At 39.8% G+C, this 24,425-nt stretch overlaps 1 protein-coding gene and 2 pseudogenes across 22 annotated transcripts in view; 1 reads left to right on the top strand and 2 right to left on the bottom strand.

Moving 5' to 3' along the window:
* SFI1 (SFI1 centrin binding protein) overlaps positions 1 to 24,425 on the bottom strand; it is a 106,189-nt gene that overhangs the window by 74,170 nt on the left and 7,594 nt on the right. For 14 of the 22 annotated variants that reach the window (XM_058690898.1, XM_058690897.1, XM_058690899.1 and 11 more), the window contains 3 exons: positions 22,315 to 22,438; positions 7,837 to 8,010; positions 5,743 to 5,814 (listed from right to left, as the gene is read on the bottom strand). In XM_058690898.1, the coding sequence (XP_058546881.1) occupies positions 5,743 to 5,814; positions 7,837 to 8,010; positions 22,315 to 22,412 (344 nt within the window). In that variant the 5' untranslated portion in view covers positions 22,413 to 22,438. The remainder of the gene's footprint in view (positions 1 to 5,742; positions 5,815 to 7,836; positions 8,011 to 22,314; positions 22,439 to 24,425) is intronic. The other 8 variants (XM_058690887.1, XM_058690892.1, XM_058690893.1 and 5 more) reach the window with 2 other exon arrangements.
* On the bottom strand, positions 6,040 to 7,764 carry LOC131489830 (large ribosomal subunit protein eL32-like; annotated as a pseudogene).
* Positions 12,860 to 13,210, top strand: LOC131489111 (small ribosomal subunit protein uS10-like; annotated as a pseudogene).

Raw genomic sequence — 24,425 nt, 5'->3', positions numbered from 1 at the left:
CTGGATAGTGACAGCTGGAGGTTCCTCAGTGAAACTGTCCAGTCTCTACCTCAAAAGCCTAAAGTGAAGCCTTCAGTTTATAAGTCCTTATGCATACATAGAAAGGATCCCAAAATTAGCATTTTAGTGCCTAACTCTTAAATATGAATAGACAATGAAAGGATGTTTTGATATTTGAGGCAAGGCTCCAATATGAGACAATGACCAAAAGCACAGAGAAAAAAAGGGCTCAGAAGAAACAGACAATATAAGCAAAAATCTTAAAAACAAATGGCTACATTAACTTCAAAAGATTATGAACCTACAGGATGCGATTTCTTAAAAAAAAAAAAAAGAATATTCAGAGAACAAAAAAGAGATGTTGGGAATTTTAAATATGACAGCAGAAATTTTTTAAAAATCCATAGATAGATAACAAAAAAGTCAATTGGCTTTATAGGCCACCATAAGGACTATGGCTTTTACTCTTGGCCAGAAGGGAAGCCATCTGAGCAGAGGAGGGACATGACTTGATTTACTCAGAATACCAGTTGTGAAAAGACTGACTGGGGCTAGGGCTGGAAATAGGAGACCAGTGAAGTTACTGTAGTCATTCAGGGGGAGACATGATGATGGCTTGGACCAGGGTGGTACTGGAAGTGCTGAAGAGAGGTGGAGTCTGAATATATCTTGAAAGTTATGTCAACACAATTTGGGCATTTGGCATTGTAAACTGGGGTATGAGAGAGAGATATCAAAGGTGACTCCCGGGTTTCTGACCCAAGTCCCTGGAAATATGGGAGTTTCCATTAACGGAGAGGGAGAAGGCTCAGCAGAGAGGTTTGTGGGGATGCTCTAGATTTCAGGTTTGGACACAGTTAAGTTGTGACATCTATTAGACACACAGTGGAATTGCCACATACATAGCAGTCTGGACAAGAGAGAGGTCTGGGCGGGGTGTATATATTTGGGAATCATCCTGAGAGTTGATGAGATTATCACGATTGTGAGGTACACAGAAGCAGCACAAAGATGTGGCACTGGGTATTTAGGTGAGGAGGAATCCACAAAAGAAAGATGGAGCAGTCAAAGAGGGAAAAGGGAAACTATGAGAGGATGGTAACCTGGAAGGTGCAAGAAGAAAGGGCTTCTCAGAGAAGGGAATGACAGACTGTCTTGCTTCCTGGTAGGCCAAGTAAGAGGAAGTTTCAGAATTTACCACTAATTTTGGCAAATGCAATGACCTTAACAAATATAGTTTTGGTGGAGGAGTAGAATCTAAAGCCTAGTGGGATAGATATAAGGGAGATTACAAGACATGTTGGACACACCGAGTCTGGCCAGGGGAGTTGATGTAAAGGGGAGCAAAGATACAGAGTGCTAGCTGCAGGAGGACCTACAGCCAAAGAGATTTTATTTTTTTCAGGATAAGAGAAATAAAGGGTATTATAGGCTGGTGCAAATGATCCAGTAGAGAGCAAAAAATTGATAATGCAGAAAAGAGAAAAAAAAAATTGCTAGGGTGATGGCCTTGAGTAGGCACAAAGGCAACCGAATGCAGAAGCCAAAAATTTTGCCGCAGATGAGAGCAAGGGCAGGTCACTGGCCTAAGAGTAGGGAAAGCAAGTTGCATGGTGATAGATGCTCGCGGTGAGTGGGTGGATGTGGTGGAGGGAGCTTGTGCAAGTCTCTTCTGTTGTTTCTATCAAGAAAATAGGAAGCAAGGCCATTAGCTAAGAATGAGGAAGAAATATTGATGAATTAAATATTGTAAACAAAAATAAATAAATACTATAGGGGCGCTGGGGTGGCTCAGTTGGTTAAGTGTCCAACTCGGTTTTGGCTCAGGTCATGATCTCATAGTTTGTGACGTCAAGCCCTGTGTTGGGCTCTGCACTGACATTGCAGTGCCTGCTTAAGATTCTCTCTCTCCCTCTCTCTCTGCTCCTCACCCACTTGTTCTCTCTCAAAATAAATAAACTTAGAAAATAAATAAATACTATAAATAGACAAGAGCATTTTACCTACTTCCCAAGTTAGCCAAAAATTTAGATCTCCTCTTCAGAAAAATAGCTAACTACCTCATATTTATGACTACCTTATAAATGGACATATACTGCATTATTTTCACCCTACTAATTCAATGATCATTTTGATTCAGTTTATTAATGATAAAACAATGCCAGTTTATAAAAGTTAAAAAAATTTCCAAGAATATAAAGGCATTATTCTGCATTTTCTGGTATGAAATAATTCTCTAATATTCCTAAAAGTGAGGAATAAATAACATGGAAAAAGACCAAAACAATAACAAAAAAAGCAAAGATCAGTATGTAAAATTTTCCCCCAAATAACAACTCACTTGATTTAAAGAGAGATTACAACTTGAAAAACAACAACAAAAACATCACAAATTTCTAAGTCAATGGAAACACAGTATCAGAATACTAACTCTGATAGATGCTTAGACAACAAATAGCATTCTCACTCTCTCTTTTTACAATTTGAGAAGGCCCAGAGCCATAACTTATCCTAGACCAAACAATTACCTAGGATCTGGGCTAGGACCAAAACTTGGGTCTCCCCAATTCCAGTTCAGTATTCTTTCCTCCATACCCTTACTATTCAAGAGCAAAGAAAGTAAAGAGTATAATAATGTGATCATTTCAAAGCAGTATAGCCAACATCTGTCACTGGCTAACCCAACATCCAGAGTCAAGCCTTTGCTTCCTCACAGGCATCCAACTGCAGAGGCTGGAAAGGTTTCTTTCCCAGCCTGCTTTGCAGCAAAAGGTAGCCAGCTTTTTTGCTGGCCAAAAGGTGGCCAATGAGGCAGAAGCAGAATGCAGCTGAGGGCTTTCAGGAAAGTTTTGTTTTCCTGCATAAGAGACAGATCTAGCTGACACCACCCTTCCCTTACTCCTTCCTGTGTAAAATAGAACACTCATTTTGCAACTATGCAGTGTCACCTCTGAGAACAAAGGGGCAATATATTAAGAATGGTGAACTTGAAAGGTACTAAGAGCCTGAGTCTCTGATGGCATCACTGAACAGCTAAACCAACACCATCCTCCAGACTGCTTATGAGAAAAAGCAAATCCCAATTTGTTAAAGCTATTGCCAGAGTTTCTCTTATTTAGAATCAAATACATTTCTTTTTTTTAATGTTTATTTTTTTGAGAGAGAGAGAGAAAGGGAGAGACAGCGTGAGTAGAGGGAGCGGCAGAGAGAGAGGGAGACACAGAATCTGAAGCAGGGTCCACGCTCTGAGCTGTCAGCACACAGCCCAACTCCAGGATCAAATTCTCAACCCGCGAGATCATGACCTGCGCCGAAGTCTGATGTTTAACAGACTGAGCCACCCAGGCGCCCTAAATGCATTTCTAACAGATATAATCAGCATTTCCCAAGTATTTGGAATATAAATGAGTATTACTTGAAAAAAAAGATTTCCAGTTAAATATGGGTCAAATATTAAGTAATGTAAAATTAAGTAGGAAAAGAATTTGGTGAAGATAGTAGAGGGCGCAACACAGTTTTCCTGTCTCTGAATCCCTGTAAAACACACACGGCAACCATGTAGCAAAACCAAAAATTCATGTATCAGTTACAACAAAACCAGGTGACAAGGTATCACCATAAATCCAAAATGCAAGCAGACAGGGACAAACCATCCACAGTCAAAAGACTTGCATAGTATTAATATTTCTACAGGAGGAAGAAAGAACAATGAGGGTGGCATCTAAGGAGCTGGAGAATGGGAAAACCTCCAAACAGCCAATAAGCAGTCACTGCAAGGTGCAGAGGCCCAATTTGAGACTAGCAGCTGAACCTGAGAGGAACTCTGTCCCCTCAGTTACCACGGCTCATGTAGAAAGAACCGAAACAGCTGGAGCAGTCCAGTGCCTATAGTCTCAGACCCAACATGCCAGGCTCCCTTTTAGGACAGAGCTTCATACTGAGAAAAAGCTGCTGGGAGTAGAATAGAAATTGAGGAGAGGGACAATCGAGAAGAGGAAAGAGAGGATCAGACCAAGTATTTTAGGAGAACAGAACCAGGATATCCTATAGAGCAAGACAGCATGATTTTTTTTTAATACTACAAATGAGACAGCTCTGTGAAATCAGGAAAGTTAACTGACCTTGCCTCGCTCTAAAAGTTCAGAGAGATTAATTCCACATAAAAAGCCTGGGTGGCTCAGTCGGTTAAGCGGCCGACTTCGGCTCAGGTCATGATTTTGCAGTCCGTGAGTTCGAGCCCCGCGTCGGGCTCTGTGCTGACAGCTCAGAGCCTGGAGCCTATTTCAGATTCTGTGTCTACCTCTCTCTGACCCTCCCCCATTAATGCTCTGTCTCTCTCTGTCTCAAAAATAAATAAACGTTTAAAAAAAATTTAAAAAAAATTAAAAAAGCAACAGGGGCGCCTGGTTGGCTCAGTCAGTTAAGCGTCCGACTCTTGGTTTCAAGCCCTGCGCCAGGCTCTGTGCTCATTGTGCTGAGCCTGCTTCTGATTCTCTGTCTCCCCTTTCTGGCCCTCTCCCACTCTCATGCTCTCTCTCTGTCTCTCTCTCTTGCTCTCTCTCGCTCTCTTGGTCTCAAAAATAAACGTTAAAAAACAAGAAAAATAAAAAGAGCAACAAAGTATCTGAGGTCAAATCTCATGCAAGTGATTGTATGAGAAAGGAAAAGGAGAATAACATGACTTTGGACAAAGAAAGTATGCCAGGAAGATGTGTACATAAAACAAAGCAAAAAACCAAAACCCTGTGACCTATTATGTCAGCATGAGCTAAGACTTTAAAAAAATGAATCCATACCTAGGCATATCATATTAAAACTTTGAAAAATAAGATAATGAATCTTCAAAACAGCAATAATTAGACTAACAACTTACAAATGGAAACCATAAGACAATGAAATATCTTCAAAACGCTGGAGGGAAAACTGGCAACCTAGATTTCTCTATGGAGTGAAATATCCTTCAAAAATGAAAGTGAAATAAAAAAAGTGAAAAAAAAAAGATTTCAGAGAACACCCACAGGCCAAATTTGCTTAAAGGAGTTTGAATCAAAAAATTTGGATGACGTTTCATATTAGTAAAGTGACAATGTCAGAAAAATGAAACGAAAGGTTGTAATAAGGGAAGAATAGAGAGGTTAAGAACCCACAACATTCCAGTTTAAAAAAAAAAAAAATGCTTACATCTCAACGGCTGCCAATTCTTCCTCTGAAATATACCATACACTGGCCCCTTCTCTCCAACCCCACTACCTCTTGCATGTGTCCCTGATGCTGGTGGCTCCCCCTAGCAATCCATTCTGGGTACTGCAGTTAAAGCAATTTTAACCAAAACTTGTAGCAGGGGGCAATGGCCCATACAGAGGGAAGGTGTGGCACAGGGACATTCTCTTGACTAAAATTTCACTCCCCTTGCCAATGTAACTTTTTCCCCAGGTCCTGTCCTAGATCATGTCAATGTGGTCAGTCTCAACAGTGTCCTGAAGGAACTTGCTTATTTCTGGGCAAATACTCAGAATACCTTTTCACAGAGGGTCTTAGCTATCTTGGTTTATTTCCGATTGCTTCACACATGCATTCAAACTACTCTCTGCTAGGTCACCATTATATCAGATGCCTGCTGGACACTGGAGGGCAGCAGGAGAAGAATGTAACACATGCCATAACAAAGGTTACACATGAGCTTAATACAAAATAAAACCTAGAACAAACTCAGAGAAGTTTGGTGTTCTGAGCTAATACTACCTGGCTTTAGAGGGAAATACTCTTCCAAAAGTTACTCGAATCCACAAATATAAGAACTTTCTGGCCACGCATCTGAAAGAAGCAAAGAAAGGATATACACATTTTAAAACTCCATTTGACTTATGTTATCAACTTTCTGGAAAGCAGAAGGAAACTAAGGTCCCAGGGGGAGAGATGCTAGCATGAGTCAAAAGGTGAATCATAGCTGATCTTGTAGCAAATAGAGCATAGGATGGGACAGACTTATAAAACCAAGACACTAATAAAAGCAGAAGGAAACTAAGGTCCCAGGGGGAGAGATGCTAGAATGAGTCAAAAGGTGAATCATAGCTGATCTTGTAGCAAATAGAGCATAGGATGGGACAGACTTATAAAACCAAGATCAAGCAGTTTTTTTTAAGTAGTCTCTACCTCCACTGTGGGGCTCGAATTCACAACCCTGAGATCAAGAGTTGCATGCTCTACCTACTGAGCCAGCCAGGCACCCCAAGCAGATTATTTTTTAAAAATATTTTCAATACAAAGTATTTTGTCAATGAAGACTTCAGAGTTGAGGAAAAGGAAGTACATGATAATACTTTTATTCGTGTTTTTCTTATTGCCTAAAATACCTAGCAAATGCCCACTTACCTATCAAGGCTCATCTTCAATGCTTGCTCCTATGTGAAGCCTTCCTGGACCTTCCCCAAACCAAACATAGTGAGTAGCTTTACACCCTCAAAACTCTGTTTCAACCCTTAGTATAATGTAAAGTTATAACACCAAATCACAGTAATGGGCTCACAGGGTGCCTGTTGTTGGCTCTGGACTGTGAGCCCCTGAGAGCAGGGACCATGTCTCATAGCATCCCAAGTACCCAGCACAGTGCCTGGTATACACAAAAAAAGTTGGCTTGTCTTGGCCAGTTAGTCTCCAGGTTTGGCTTGGAACACTCTTTTTCCTTCTGCCCTTTATCCAGCTTATTCTTACATTATCCTTTAGGACTTCACTTAAACCCCACTTCCTCTGGGAAGTTCCTGCTGGCTACACCAGTGGAACTGTTACAACCACGTGGCCCGCAGTGCCACATCCTCTTATGGCACTTATCATGCTTTGTTGTGACTTGTTTAACAGTCTGTCAAGCCCACATGATTTTAAGCTTTCATGAGGTCATGGACCAGGAATGTCTTATTCATCTTGTATGCTCAGCATCTAGCCTACCACCTGGCTAAATAGGTACCTGACAAATCTTTTTTGTAGTTTTATGGTTTTATTAACCCAAATATGCTGTGCACATAAGCTGTCTATTCATTTTTTTCACCGTGCAGCCTGGCATTGGGATTGGTGACTCTGAGGGCCAGCTGGGCTGCTCTTTCCACAACGGCTTTGCAGTTCTTGGAGAAGACACTGTGAGAAATTTCTGCACAGTAAGATTTACTGTACATCAGCAGCACTTCAAACTCCTTGACACTGTGGACTAGGAACTTCTGGGAGCCACTGGGCAGCATGTGCTTTGTTTTCTTGTTGCTCTTGTAACCAATTCTGGGCATCAAGTTCTGGCCCTTGAATCTTCTGCACACCCTATTGTCAATGACTCTAGGTTTCTGCCAGTTGCACTTAATTTTGACTTACTGGTCTAACTGGTACCAGATAAACTTCTTGGTCCTCTTTTTAATGACCTTGGGCTTCACCAGAGGTCCGAGGGCAGCTATGATGCCAACAGGAAATGGCTGTCACAGGCAGCGCCAAGGAAGAGAAGGCCTGATAAATTTTTGTTAAATGAATAAATCAATGGCCTTTGGTAGACCTAATCAAGAGTAGTGGAAAACACTAATTTCTCTCAGACTATGTTTAGACTTTTTCTGGAGACTCCTTATAGCTTAACACACTGTGGGGCCCAACTAGAGAATGTGAATGAAAACACAGAATGACAGATTTTAAGTCTGCAGATTCCTAAATGTCCTTTTCTTCTGAACATTCTGCCACAAAGAGCAGGCATCAAAGTCCCCACCTAAATAACTGAGATACGAAAAGAAGAATCATTCCCTCATTTTAACCAAGAAGGGAGAACAATGGAAACATCATTGCAGGCAGATGACCACTCAGCAAGCTCACCTGATGCGCAATTCTCGTAACTGGTTCCTTCGGGTCCAACCATGTGAGGCATGATACTGCACGGGATGACCAGCACTAGGTAGCTCTCTCTGGATCCCAGAGAAGGCAGACGACTTCTTGTTGGCCAGTGTCTTTGGAGGATAAGGTTTCTTAACTGCACCATCCCTAAAAGACCTTAAATTTGAGGAGTAACGGGGAAAAGGGAGAATCATCTCTGTATGTGATGCAAATCTCTTTTAATGCACAAGTGAAATTAAATAGATAAGCTCAATGAGACAGACTGATAAATGTGGACAATAAGTAGCCCAATCTCAGATAGAAATACCTGCCATTCACAATGGTGTGTCAAACATCCCCAAGGCTACCCTAGGTTCAGTGATGATTAGAAAGAAGGACTCAGAGGGGGAACCTGAGTGGCTCAGTCAGTTAAGCGTCCAACTTCGGTCATGATCTCTCAGTTTGTGAATTCGAGCCCCGCATTGGGCTCTGTGCTGACAGCTCAGAGCCTGGAGCTTACTTGGATTCTGTCTCCCTCTCTCTCTCTGGCTTCCCCCCATCACGCTCTGTCTCTCTCCTTCAAAAATTAACAAACATTAAAAAAAAAAGGACTCAGTACTTGCATATAGTTATACTCATAGCTATGATTTATTACAGCAAGAGGACACAAAGCAAAATCAGAAAAGAGAAAAGGGGAATGGGGCAAAGGCTGCTAGAAATCAAATGCATGCTTCCAAGAGTCCTCTGCCAGGGCAGTCACATAGGATACCCTTAATTCCCCCAGCATCGAACTGTGTGAACATGTGTGAAGTATTGTCTATCAGGGAAGCTTTGTAGAGACTCAATGCCCGAAGTTTTTACTGGGTGCTGGTCCTACAGGCACCCTCTACCAATCACATACCAAAATTCTAGACTCCTAGAAGGAGAGCAGGTATTCAGCATATACCACATTGTTTGCACAAACAGTTCAGGCACAGTTAACTATCCTTATCAGTTGGGGATTGGTGAGAATCCTCTTCAAATCTAAGTTTCTAGACATGTCAGGGGTCAACCTTGTAAGCAGGACATTCTTTTCTTTTTTCTTTTTTTAAAATGTTTATATTGTTTGGAGAGAGAAAGAGCACAGAGAGAGGGAGACAGTGGATCTGAAGTGGGCTCCACACTGACAGCAGGGAGCCTGATGTGAGACTTGAACTCCTGCACCACAAGATCATAACCTGAAAAGAAGTCAGACCCTCAACTGACTGAGTCACCCAGGCTCCCCTCTTTTATTTTACGTTTTTTTTTAAATATAGGACTTGAACTCACAACCCTGAGATCATGACCCGAGCTGAGATCAAGAGTCAGACGCTTAACTGACTGAGCCACCCAGGTACCCCTGCAAGCAGGACTTTCTAAGAATAGCAGTCTCCAGCCTGCAATGTTAATTCTTTTTTGCATAGATAGAAAACAAAAATAGAGAAGATCAAAAAGAAAAGTTAGTTCTTTAAAAACACTAATAAAATTGACAAATAGTCAATTAAACTGGTCAAGAAGAGAGAGAAAAAGCCAAATAAATCAATATTAGGGGGAAAAAGGAAACATCATTACAGATCCTAAGAATATACTTATAAACAACTTGATACAAATAATATGAAGATGCAGGTAAAATGGATAGACAGCTACAAAAAAAAAAGTTATCAAAACCACACAAGAAGTATAAAATATGAACAGTCCAATAACCATTAGCAACAATAAACAGTAATAAAAACCTTCCCACAAAGAAAACTCTAGGCCTAGATGATTTGTTGTCAAAATTTAAGGAAAAATTCACGCCAATCTCACATAAACTACTCTGAGAACTCTTTTTTTTTTTTTTTTTTTTTTTTATTTATTTTTGGGACAGAGAGAGACAGAGCATGAACGGGGGAGGGGCAGAGAGGGAGACACAGAATCGGAAACAGGCTCCAGGCTCCGAGCCATCAGCCCAGAGCCTGACGCGGGGCTCGAACTCACGGACCGCGAGATCGTGACCTGGCTGAAGTCGGACGCTTAACCGACTACGCCACCCAGGCGCCCCTGAGAACTCTTTTTTAAAAAAGGAACACTACCCACCCAAAATCTATATAAAATTAGGTGGTTTTAGGAGACTAGCCATAACCTTAACACAAAACCTAACAAGGACATTTGAAGAAAGAAAAATTTATATCAATCTCATTAATGAATATATACATAAAAATCTAAACAAAATAGCAGCCAACTTAAGTCAGCAACATAGAAAAAGGATAATATAATATGAGGGAGGATTAATTCCAGAAAGAGAGAAGGTTAATTAATATTAGAAAATTCAACCATGAAGGGGAGCCTGGCTGGCTCAGTGGGTGGAGAGTGCAACTCTTGCTCTCAGGGTTGTGAGGTCAAGCTCCACACTGGGTGTGGAGACTGCTTAAAAATAAAACCTTAAAAAAAAAGAAAAGAAAAGAAAAATCAACCATTAAGATAATCATACAGGGGACAATCATATAGGGTGGCTCAGTTGGTTAAGCATCCATCTCTTGGTTTCAGCTCAGGTCATGATCTCATGGCTCATGGTTCATGGTTCATGAGTTTGAGTCCTGTGTCAGTCTCTTTGGTGACAGCACATAGCCTGTTTGGGATCTCCCTCTCTCTCTGCCCCTCCACTGCTTGCACACATACTCTCCCTCTCAAAATAAACATTAAATAAACATTAAATAAAGATTTAAAAAAGAAAAGACAATCATATAGTCATTTCAATAGATGCAGAAAACAGAGTTGACTAAAAAATTTTCAATATCCATTCATGACAAAAATCTTATACTAGCCTTAATCTACTAAGGGCTATCTAAGAAAAACTTATGCAGATACCATACTTAAGGTGAAACATTGACAGCTTTCCCTTGGAGATTATGAATATGACAAGTAAGACCAATACCATTTCTGTACAACATTGTACTGGAGGTCCTGGCTGGCAGACTAAGGCACAAAAGAGAAACTATAGTCATAAAGATTAGAGAGGGGGCAATAGAGTGTCATTTTGCATATGACATGATTATGCATGTAGAAAACCCCAAAAAACCTACAGGTATATTACTAAAATTTATAAGAATCTATCAAGACTATTTGATACAAAGTCAATATCAAAAATGTATATATAGTCGATTCTTGTTACTTGCAGTATTCTATCAAGTCACCTCAAACACTCCGTGACATGGGTCAGAAGAATCAATATTGTTAAAATATCTTTACTACCCAAAGCCATCTACAGATTCAATGCAATCCTTATGAAAATTCCAGTGGCATTTTTCACAGAAATAGAACAAATAATCCTAAAATGTGTATGGAACCAAGAAAGACCTTGTAGTCAAAGCAATCCTGAGAAAAAAGAACAAAGCTGGAGACCCCCTGGTCCCTGATTTCAAACTATATTACAAACCTATAGTTATCAAAACAGTATGGCATTGGCATAAAAACAGACATACAGAACAATGAAACAGAATAGAGAGCCCAGAAATAAACTCATGCATATATAGTCAATTAATTTATGACAAAGGAACCAAGAATATAAACAGTGGAGGGAAGTTTCTTTAATAAATGATGTTGGGAAAACTGGACAGCTACATGCAAAAGAATAAAGCTGGACCACTATCTTACACCATACACAAAAATTTACTCAAAATGAATTAAAGACGTGAACATAAGACATGGAACTATAAAACTCCTAGAAGAAAACATAAATGGTAAGCTCCTTGACACTGGTCTCAGTACTGATTTTTTTGGATTTGACACCAAAAGCAAAAGCAACAAAAGCACAAATCAACACATGGGACTAAATCAAACTAAAAACCTTCTGCACAGCAACTGAAATAATCAAAATGCAAAAACAATCTACTGAATGAAAAAAAATATTTGCAAATCATATGTCTGATAAGGGGTTAATACCCAAAGTATATAAAGAACTCCTACAACTCAACAGCAAAAAATAAAAATAAAAAAACAAAACAATCCAATTTACAAATGGGCAGATGTGGGGAAACAGGTTCAAGAATTCCTCATACTTACATAAATGAGTTAAAAAAGCTTAAGGCTGAAAGTCGCCACCACAGGGGGAAAGTGCCCAAGGTTAGTTAGCAAGATATTATAATGGGATCACAAGTAACTCGTTATAGTAAACTACTTTCCATCTGGCACCAATATACTATTGTGCTCTGATCACAAATGCCACTCGCCACCCAGGCCCTTGCTTTTTACACACACAAGTTAATGATTACTACCTGACTATTTTCTTCACGTCACCACATGTGTAAGATCATGAGAGCTCAATAAATACAGAGACAAAATCCCATTCGGGGCTCTTGTCTCCTCCCAGACACTAGCCTTTCTCTTATTCAATTCTGCATCCACTCTCTTGCTGGACAAGAGAGAACTCCAGACTCATAGTTTGCAACACACAGAGAATCTCAATAGACATGTGTCCAAAGAAGACATACAATGGTGGACAGGTACATGAAAAGATGCTCAACATACCTAATCATCAGGGTAATGCACATCAAAACCACAATGAGTGGTGCCTGGGTGGCTTAGTATGTTAAGTGATTGACTCTTAGTTTCATCTCAGCTCATGATCTCATAGTTGTGAAACTGAGACCCACATTGGGCTCTGCGCTGAGTGCAGAGCCTGCTCTCAGTGCAGAGCCTTCTTAGGACTCTCCCTCTCTTTTGCCCTTCCCTTGTACTCGTGCACACTTTCTCTGTCTCTCTCTAAATAAATAAACTTTTTAAAAACCCACAATGAGATACCACCTCACACTTGTGAGAACAGCTGTATCAAAAATATAAGAAATAATAACCGTTGGTGAGGATGTGGAGAAAACAATGCCCTTGTACACTATTGGTGGAAATGCAAACTCCAGGAGCCACTGTGGAATACAATATGGAAGTTCCTCAAAAAATTTAAGATAGACTGCTCCTGACTCATCGCTGTTTGTCTTATTGAGGAACAAGTCGTTCAGGAAGCCAGGATGCAGCCATGGCTTCTCAAGACACCAGGAAGACACCCATGGAACAAGAGGTGGCAATTCTCCAAATCAGAATTACTATAACCAGCCACAATGTAAAATCTTTGGAGAAGGTATGTGCTGACTTGATCAGAGGCACAAAAGAAAAGTGAAAGGACCAGTTTGGATGCCTACCAAGACTCTCAGAATCATTACAAGAGAAACTCCTTGTGGTGACGGTTCTAAGACTTGAGATCGTTTTCATATGAGGATCCATAAGCGACTCACTGATTTGCACAATCCTTCTGAGATTTTTAAACAGATTACTTCCATCAGTATTGAGCCAGGAATTGAGGTTGATGTCACCATTACAGATGCTTAAATCAACCTTTTTAATAAATTGATTATAAGGTAAAAGAAAAATTAAAAATAGACCTACCATATGATCTAGCAATTCCACTTCTGAGGATTTATCTGAAGTAACTCTAAAAGATATACACACGGGGCACCTGGGTGGCTCAGTTGGTTAAGCGCCTGACTTTGGCTCAGGTCATGATCTCGTGGTCCGTGAGTTCGAGCCCCGCATCAGGCTCTGTGCCGACCGCTCAGACCTGGAGCCTGTTTCAGATCCTGTGTCTCCCTCTCTCTCTGACCCTCCCCCGTTCATGCTCTGTCTCTCTCTGTCTCAAAAATAAATAAACGTTAAAAAAAAAATTAAAAGATATACACAACCCCATGTTCACTATAGCATATACATATGTGTGTATATATATATATATATATATATATATATATATATATATATAGCATATATTATAAAGGAATAAGACGGAAATAACTTGTGTCCACTGGCAGGTAAATGACCAAAGAAATTGTGGTAATAATATATACAATAGAATATTCTTCAGTCATAAAAAAGAATGGAATCCTGCCGTTTGCAATATCAGTGGCCTTGAGGGCATTGTGCTAAGTGAAACAAGTCACACAGAGAAAGACAAATGCCATATGATTTTGCTTATATGTGGAATCTTAAAACAAAACAAAAAACAAAATAACAAGCTCACAGATACACAGAACAGATTGGTGGTTGCCAGAGGTGGGGTGGGTGGTCAAAACAGGTGCCAGGAGTCAAAAGCTACAAACTGCTAGTTATAAGATAAATAAGTCATGGGGATATAATGTACAGCATGGTGACTATGGTTAATAACACTAGATTGCATATTTGAAAGTTGCTAAGAGAGTAAATCTTAAAAGTTCTCATCACAAAAAAATTCTGTAATTACGTATGATGAAAGATGTTAACTAGACACTGTAGTGAGCATTTTGCAATATATACAAACACAGAAATCATTATGCTGTATACCTGAAACTAACATAATGTTGTACATCAATTATACCTCAATAAAAACAAAGGAAAAGAAAGGGCAAAGCATTCCTTGTACCATCTCAGTAGAGAATGTGCCTGTTGAGCAAGTCAAATTTTATAAGGCTCTACACATGTCTCAGAATAACTCTGAGAGTGCTGAGAAAACACCAAGAGATCAAGGGGAAAAGAAATTTTGGAGATTATGTGAATTCAGAAATTCAGAATCTGTGTATTTCTATAAACTAACAAAAATAAAACTATTTAGATTTATATACTGTTTTCAAACCATAAACACCAAGCACAGGAGTAAATCTAACGAAAGTTGTAAACATTTGGGGCACCTGGCTGGTTCAGTCAGTAGAGCACATGACTCTTGATCTTGGGGTTATGATTTTAAGCCCCATGTTGGGTGTAGTGATTACTGGAGGTGGAGGGGGGGATAAGGTTGTAAACATTCTTACAGGGAAAATTTTAGGACTCACCAAAATACAATTATTTTTCCCAATCTGATCTATATCTTCAAAGTAATCCCAATTAAAACCCCAACAGTTTTTGTTTTGTGTGAAGGGGAAAAGACTTGAAAGTTGATTCTGAAGCTTATATATAATTGCAAAGATCAAGAATAGCTTACAGACAGTCTTTTAAAAATACTAGGTTAGGAGGGCACCTGGGTGACTCAGTCGGTTAAACATCTGACTTCGGCTCAGGTCATGACCTCATGGTTTGTGAGTTCAAGCCCCACATGGGGCTCTCTGCTGTCAGCGCAGAGTCCACTTCAGATCCTCTGTCTCCCTCTCTCTCTCTTCCCCTCCCCCACTCATGCATGCACCCTCTCTCAAAAATAAACAAACATACCACAAACCAGCAGAAGACAGGATATAATAAAGATAAGAGCAAAAATCAATGCTATCGAAACCAAAAAAAACCAAACAAACAAACAAAAAAAAAAAACCAATAGAACAGATCAATGAAACCAGAAACTGGTCCTTTAAGAGAATTAACAAAATTGATAAACCACTAGCCAGTCTGATCAAAAAGAAAAAGGAAAGGACCCAAATAAATAAAATCAAGAATGAAAGAGGAGAGATCACAACCAACACAGCAGCAGAAATAAAAACAATAATAAGAGAATATTATGAGCAATTATATGCCAATAAAATGGGCAATCTGGAAGAAATGGACAACTTCCTAGAAACATACACAACACCAAAACTAAAACAGGGAGAAATAGAAAATTTGAACAGACCCATAATCAGTAAGGAAATCGAATTAGTAATCAAAAATCTCCCAAAAAACAAGAGACCAGGACCAGATGACTTTCCAGGGGAATTCTACCAAACATTTAAGGAAGAATTAACACCTATTCTCTTGAAGCTGTTCCAAAAAATAGAAATGGAAGGAAAAAAACTTCCAAACTCATTCTATGAAGCCAGCATTACCTTGATTCCAAAACCAGACAGAGACCCCACTAAAAAGGGGAACTATAGACCAATTTCCCTGACGAACATGGAGGCAAAAACCCTCAACAAGATATTAGCCAACTGGCTCCAACATCACATTAAAAAAATTATTCACCACAACCAAATGGGATTTATACCTGGGATGCAGGGTTGGTTCAATATCCACAAAACAATGTGATTCATCATATCAATAAAAGAAAGGACAAGAGCCATATGATCCTCTAAACAGATGCAGAGAAAGCATTTGACAAAATACGGCATCCTTTCTTGATAAAAACCCTCAAGAAAGTAGGGATAAAAGGATCATACCTCGAGATCATAAAAGCCATATATGAATGACCCAACGCTAATATCATTCTCAATGGAGAAAAACTGAGAGCTTTCCCCCTAAGGTCAGGAACAAGACAGGGATGTCCACTCTCGCCACTGTTATTCAACATAGTATTGGAAGTCTTAGCCTGTGCAATCGGACAACACAAAGAAATAAAAGGCATCCAAATTGGCTAGGAGGAGGTCAAACTTTCACTCTTCGCAGATGACATGATACTCTGTACGGAAAAACCTAAAAATTCCACCAAAAGACTGCCAGAACTGATTCATGAATTCAGCAAAGTGACAGGATATAAAATCAATGCACAGAAATCGGTTGCATTCCTATATACCAACGATGAAGCAACAGAAAGAGAAATCAAGGAATCGATCCCATTTACAATTGCACCAAAAACTATAAAATACTTAGGAATAAATCTAACCAAAGAGGTGAAAAATCTATATGCTGAAAACTATAGAAAGCTTATGAAAGAAATTGAAGAAGACACAAAAAAATGGAAAAAGATTCCATCCTCATGGATTGGAAGAACAAATATTGTTAAAATGTCAATACTACCCAAAGCAATCTACATATTCAATGCAATCCCTATCAAAATAACACCAGCATTCTTCACAGAGCTATAACAAATAATCCTAAAATTTGTATGGAACCAGAAAAGACCCCAAATAGCCAAAGCAATCTTGAAAAAGAAAACCAAAGCAGGAGGTAACCACAATCCCAGACTTCAAACTATACTACAAAGCTGTAATCATCAAGACACTATGGTACTGGCACAAGAACAGACACTCAGATCAATGGAACAGAAGAGAGAATCCAGAAATGGACCCACAAACGTGTAGCCAACTAATCTTTGACAAAGCATGAAAAAATATCCAATGGAATAAAGACAGTCTCTTCAGCAAGTGGTGCTGGGAAAACTGGACAGCGACATGCAGAAGAATGAACCTGGACCACTTTCTTACACCATCACAAAAATAAACTCAAAATGGATGAAAGACCTAAATGTAAGACAGGAAGCCATCAAAATCCTTGAGGGGAAAGTAGGCAAAAACCTCTTTGATCTTCACCGCAGCAACTTCTTACTCAACATATTTCCAGAGGCAAGGGAAACAAAAGCAAAAATGAACTACTGGGACCTCATCAAAATAAAAAGCTTCTGCCTAGCGAAGGAAACAATTGGCAAAAATAAAAGGCAACCGTCAGAATGGGAGAAGATATTTGCAAATGACATATCAGATAAAGGGTTAATATCCAGTCTATAAAGAACTTATCAAACTCAACATCCAAAAAATAAATAATCCAGTGAAGAAATGGGCAAAAGGCATGAACAGACATTTCTCCATAGAAGACATCCAGATGGCCAACTGACACATGAAAAAATGCTCAACTTCACTCATCATCAGAAAAATACAAATCAAAACCACAATGAGATACGACCTTACACCTGTCAGAATGGCTAACATTAACAACTCAGGCAACAACAGATGTTGGTGAAGATGCGGAGAAAGAGGATCTCTTTTGCATTGTTGGTGGGAATGCAAGCTGGTACAGCCACTGTGGAAAACAGTATGGAGGTTCTTCAAAAAACTAAAAATAGAACTACCTTATGACCCAGCAATTGCACTACTAGGTATTTATCCAAGGGATACAGGGGTGCTGTTTCGAAGGGACACATGCACCCCCATGTTTATAGCAGCACTACAGACAATAGCCAAAGTATGGAAAGAGCCCAAATGTCCACTGATGGATGAATGGATAAAGAAGATGTGGTATATATATACAATGGAGTATTACTCAGCAATCAAAAAGAATGGAATCTTGCCATCTGCAACTACGTGGATGGAACTGGAGGGTATTATACTAAGGGAAATTAGAGAAAGACAAATATCATATGACTTCACTCATATGAGAACTTTAAGAGACACAACAAATGAACATAAGGGAAGGGAAACAAAAATAATATAAAAACAGGGAGGGGGACAAAACATAAGAGACTCATAAATATGGAGAACAAACAGAGGGTTACAGGAGGAGGTGTGGGATGGCGGATGGGCTAAATGGGTAAGGGGCACTAAGGAATCTACTCCTGAAATCATTGTTGCACTATATGCTAACTAATTTGGATGTAAATTAAAAATAAATAAAGTTAAAACTTAAAAATAAACAAATGAACAAACATTAAAAAAAACTGAAAAATAAAAAAAGGCTCAGGGTGCTTGGTAGCTGTTGGTTAAGCATCCAACTCAGGTGATGATCTCATGGTTTGTAAATCCGAGCCCCATGTCAGGCTCTGTGCTGACAGTGTGGAGCCTGCTTTGGATTCTCTCTCTCCTTCTCTCTCTACCCCTCCCCTGCTTGCTCTCTCTCAAAAATAAATAAATAAACTTAAAAAAAAAAAAAAAGGCTCTGGTCCTGGTCTCATGGTCTCACAATCGATGAGACTGACCCCCACATCAGGCTCCACACCCAGTGTGGAGAGCTTAGGATTCTCTCTCTTCCTCTGCCCCTCCTTTGCTCAGGCATGCTCTCTCTCAGGAAAAAAAAAAAAATTAAAAAAATTACTAGGTGAGACCTTACTTAAATTTAAATCTCAGGCTTTACTGTCAAGCTATATAATCAGGACTTTGTAGCAGGGACAAATCAACCACAGGCACAAAGTAGAAGCCCAGAAACAGACCTTAGCTTAAATGGACCCTTGATGAATGATAAAGTTGAGGATACACAGAAGTCCTTCCAGTAAACTGTGCTGGCACAACTGGATATCCACATGGAAAAAAAAAAAAAAAAAAAAAGAAACTCACATGACACACAAAAATCACTTTCAAATGGTCTAGAGAAAGAAGTATGAATGGCAAAATAATAAAGCAGTGAAGGCAATACAGAGTATCTTCATGACCTCAGGAAATGAAAAGATCCCTTAAAACATGACAGAAAAGATATATAAAAAAGACTGATCATTTTTACTAAGTTAAAGTTTAAAACACTGTAATTCATCAAAAGATACCAGAGTGAAAAAAGTGAGCCACAAAGAGGGAGAAGATACAGATGCCTCAAAATAGGTCCTAAACAGCAACAGAAATTAGGAAATATAAATATAAAGCACAGTGAGCTATGGCTACACCCCCACCACAAAGCACAGTGTTGGTGAGATGTGGGGTAACAAATCCAAACATGGTCAGTGAGAGCACAAACGAGTACAACCAATTTACAAAGCCATTACCTCGCAAAATGGAAGATTCTCTTATCTTTTGACCAGCAACCTGTTCCCAATTATATACCTAAAATAATGGTTATCAGAGTGTGACCCCTGGACCAACAGCATCAACCGAGAACTTACTTGAAATACAAATTGAGCATGACTCCAGACCTACTGAATCAGAAACTGATGGTAGAATCTGGCCATCCTGTTTACCAAGCCCACCATGGCATTCTGATGCAGGCTCAAACTTGAGAACCACTGTGTGCTAAACTATGCATATGAGAGTGTTCATCACGTTCAAAAACTGGAAACAGCCCAAATGCCCATCAACAGAATGGATAAATTGTGGAATATTCTTATAATGTGGTATTATAGAACAAGAAAAATGAGCAAGCTACAACTATAGACAATAACACGAAGGAATCTTGAAACCTTGAGAGAGGTACCTGGGTGGGTGGCTCAGTCGATTAAGGGTGTGACTCAGTTTCAGCTCAGGTCATGGTTTCATGGTTTGTGAGTTCAAGCCCAACACTGGGCTCCGCACTGTCAGGGCAGAGCCTGCTTGGGATTCTCTCTCTGCCCCTCCCCTGCTTATGTTTACTCTCTCTCTCTCAAAATAAATAAATCAACATTATAAAAATATCCTGAGAGAAAAAATTCGAGACACAAAAGAATACATACAATTTCATTTATATAAAGGCAGAGGCCAAACTAAACTATATTGTTTGGTAATGCAACTTAACTGGTAAAAATGTAAACAAATTTGAGAAAATGATTACTATTAAGGTAGGACAGCAGTTTACTCTAGGAAAGAAGGAGTGGGTGTGATTAGGAAAGGATATGTAAAAAAAAAAAAAATCACTACTTATGTTCTTTTTTTAAAAAAAAAGGAAAGGATACGTAAAAGTGACTTCTGAGGTATTGACAATATGCTATTTCTTTACCCGGGGTAGGGGATGGTGATTACATGTTTATTTCAAAATTATATGATTAACAGTACATTTTATGCACCTTTCTGCACCTGTGTTATATCTAACAGTTTTATTTTTTTTTTTTAATTTTTTTTTAACGTTTATTTATTTTTGAGACAGAGAGAGACAGAGCATGAATGGGGGAGGGTCAGAGAGAGGGAGACACAGAATCTGAAACAGGCTCCAGGCTCTGAGCTGTCAGCACAGAGCCCGACGCGGGGCTCGAACTCACGGACCGTGAGATCATGACCTGAGCCGAAGTCGGACGCTTAACCGACTGAGCCACCCAGGCGCCCCCAGTTTAATTTTTTTTTTAAGCAAACATATTCCCTTCTCAAGGTCCCACATCTAAAGCAGTACAGTAATTAGCGAAACTAAACAAGAGTTAGAGGTCACAGAACTTCATTTTAAGCCATGGTTAACTTGCTTCAGAGGATGAAATAAGGCAGGCCTGCAGAGTACTCTACAGATTATACAGTAAACACAGTCAGGGTGCTGGATCCCTTTTCTGTGGGATCAGGAAGGGCAGACCTCAGCAGCTATGCTGGAACTCTTGTGACCCCCCTCCAAGTCCCAGTGGATTAGGACAGAAGAAGAAACCTGAGTCACACCGGACCAACCAGATTCATTCTCCCAGGACTGAATTTTGAGCTGAGATACAGACTGAACAGGCTTTGGAGGCTGAAGTACCAATAAGGACCACTCAGAGGAAGGGTCCAAACCACTGCTGAATAGGTTCCTCCCATTATACCCTGGCTTCAACCTTGCCCCCAAGGCCTAATAGATTCTATAAAAAATTTCTACAGGTTAGTTAGCATCATAGGCTACAAGCAGTAAAAACCCAGTTCAAATTAGCTTAAGGAAAAAATAGTATAACCGTAACAACCCTTCAACAAAATTGACAAGCTAGGGAAAAAAAGAGAGAGAGAAGATATAGATCACTAAAAGTAGGAATAAAAGAGAGGGCATTACCACTGACTTCTCATAAATTAAAAGAATTATAAAGGAGGAGACCCTGGGCGGCTCAGCTTGGTTAGTAAACCACAGTCTTTCTCGTAAATTCCTTCCTTTCGTCAAGGTTAGCCAGAGCTGATTCTGCTATTTGGAATCAAAAGAACCTTAGTATAGGCTATAAGCAACCACGGTAAGAAGTAGGAGAAAGATACAACAGCCAGTGAGCCTTGATGTTAGAACTTCTAACCTCAGGATTCCCCAAACACCAAAAAAGGAATGTTAAGAGAAATCAGAACTCCTGGGGAAAGGGAGGGCCCAGAGCACCATCCAGCATCCGGACCACAGCTGCTCTGTCTTGCACCACAAACAGCAATTCCCAGCCCTTCTTCCCTGGCACCCACACCAGTGTCCCCACAACATATGAGATGTTCAAGATGAAGCATAAGGTGGCTGTACTCAGGGTGCCCCAGAGCTCAGGTCCTGTGGCAACTACTGTGATTCACATCAAGACATAGGTGCCTGTCCACATTGTCTGGTCCCTGTTCAACACAATCTTCATGAACTTGTGCTGCCTGGCCTTCATGGCATTCACCTACTTCATGAAGTCTAAGTACCGAAAGATGGCAGGTGATGCTGGGGCCCAGGTCTACACCTCCACCACCAAGTGCCTGAACATCTGGGTCCTGGGCTTGGGCCTCCTTCTGACCATTACAATACATTATTACTTTTGCCACTGGCTCACTGACAATTTTCGAAGCAATTTCAGAGATCATAAAACATTACAGAAGCTATTAGCAGCTGCCAATAGCCTGAGGCTCTCACTCCTTCCACAGCATTTTATATACATGTCAGTCTACAATTGAATTCAATAAAGCACTTGTGTGTGTGGAGGGGGGGGGATAACTTCCACGGGAAAATCGTCATTCTTGCTCAAAATAAAAATTTTAATGACGGATATTTTCACACACTCAAAATGGTTTTGAACTGTAACATAAAGTATGAAATGTGCATTATACTCTACATTCTAGATGAGAAACCTAAAACAACAAAAAAATCCTTACCTGAAGTTCCTTTCTCACCATTCATGATTTAGGAAAAAAAACTACTTATTTATTATTTATTATTTTTATAGACAAAATGTTTACATGTTTTTATACGGGCCATAATTTCAGTTTTTTTGTTTTTTTGTCAAGTCCTATTACTCACCTAGAGTCCACCTTCCTCTGCATTCTCTGCTTAATTCCTTTTGGATGGAAATTTGACCAGCGGCTTGATATATGCTTCTTAGTGAGCAGATTCTTCATGAATCAAAAAAGTCTTTGATCTTCCCCTTTTAAGAAAAAGAAGGAAAAGGAGAGTAAATTACCTGAAGCCTATTAGCAGCCACATTTCTGAACAGGTACATGCCAGCTTCTAATCTCCTGCCCTCCCTTAACTCAACAACAGATGAACATAGCAAGTCTGAATTTTTTTTACTTGCATTTTTGAAAAGTTATAAGAAAGGAAACTGGGAGGAGAGAAAATGACACCAAAAGGCTATAACTGGCAGCACCCCTGGATGGCTCAGCCAGTTAAGCATCCAACTCTTGATTTTGGCTCAGGTCATAATCTCATGGCTCCTGAGATCAAGCCCAGGGTCAAGCTTCATGCTGTCAGTGCAGAGCCTGCTTGGGATTCTCTCACCCTCCCTCTCTGCCCCTCCCCAATTCATGCTTGCTCTCTCTAAATAAACAAACATTAAAAAAAAAAAAAAAAGGCTATAACTGGCTCATTCTTCCTGTCCAGGTGATGTTACAAGACCTCCAACTTCCCTTCATAAGAACACCAGAAGAAGACAAGATTTCTTATTTTTTGCCTAGACTAATTCTTTTGGTTGTTACATGTAAGAATCTCCAAGCCGGAAGGGCACCTAGGTGGCTCAGTTTGTTAAGTGTCCGACTTCGGCTCAGGTCATGATCTCATGGTTCATGAGTTTGAGCCCTATGTCAGGCTCTGTAATGACAGCTTAGAGCCTGGAGCCTGCTTCAGATTCTGTGTCTCCCTCTCTCGCTGCCCCTCCCCTATTCACACTCTGTTTCTCTCTCTCAAAAATAAATAAACATTAAAAAAAATTTTTTTAAGAATCTCCAGGCTGGGAATACAAGCTGGTGCAGCCACTGTGGAAAACAGTATGGAGGTTCCTCAAAAAACTAAAAATAGAACTACCTTATGACCCAGCAATTGCACTATCAGGTATTTATCCAAGGGATACAGGGGTGCTGTTTTGAAGGGACACATGCACCCCCATGTTTATAGCAGCACTATCAACAATAGCCAAAGTATGGAAAGAGCCCAAATGTCCATCGATGGATGAATGGATAAAGAAAATCTGGTGTATATATACAATGGAGTATCACTCAGCAATCAAAAAGAATGAAATCTTGCCATTTGCAACTAGGTGGATGGAACTGGAGGGTATTATGCTAAGTGAAATTAGTCAGTCAGAGAAAGACAAAAATCATATGACTTCACTCATATGAGGACTTTAAGAGACACAACAGATGAACATAAGGGAAGGGAAACAAAAATAATATAAAAACAGGGAGGGGGACAAAACATAAGAAACTCATAAATATGGAAAACAAACTGAGGGTTATGGGGGGGTTGTGGGATGGCGGATGGGCTAAATGGGTGAGGGGCACTAAGGAATCTACTCCTGAAATCATTGTTGCACTATATGCTAATTTGGATGTAAATTTTAAAAAATAATAAAAAATAAAACAAGTTAAAATAAAAAATAAATTTAAATAAATTAAAAAAAAAAAATCTCCAGGCAGTTTTTGGTCAATAGTAAATTACTATATACAGTCCCCATTTTCAGTGGGTGATAATTTCTACTAGTTATATTCATTACAAACTAAATAACATGTTTTTATTTATTTCTTTTTTTCTTTAATGTTTATTTATAGGAGAGAGAGAGAGAGAGAGAGCACGCACGCGAGCAGAGGAGGGGCAGAGGGAAAAAGACGGAGGCAGAATGTGAAGCAGGCTCCAGGCTCTGAGCTGTCAGCACAGAGCCCGACATGGGGCTTGAACTCACAAACCATGAGATCATGACCTGAGTCTAAGTCAGCCGCTCGACTGACTGAGCCACCCAGGCACCCCTTATTCATTTCTTGATGCAAAGAATAGCCATGTTGTGGGTTGGATTGCGTCCTCCCCAAAGATATGCTAGAGTCCCAACCCCTAGTACCTATGAATGTGACCTGATTTGGAAATAGAATCTTTGCAGATGTAATTCAGATGAGATCACACTGGAATAAGGTGGGCCCTTAATC

The sequence above is a fragment of the Neofelis nebulosa genome, chromosome 11 (genome assembly GCF_028018385.1).
Source record: "Neofelis nebulosa isolate mNeoNeb1 chromosome 11, mNeoNeb1.pri, whole genome shotgun sequence".
NCBI classification, from domain to species: Eukaryota; Metazoa; Chordata; class Mammalia; order Carnivora; family Felidae; genus Neofelis; species Neofelis nebulosa.
This window is presented reverse-complemented; position numbering and strand designations above follow the sequence as displayed.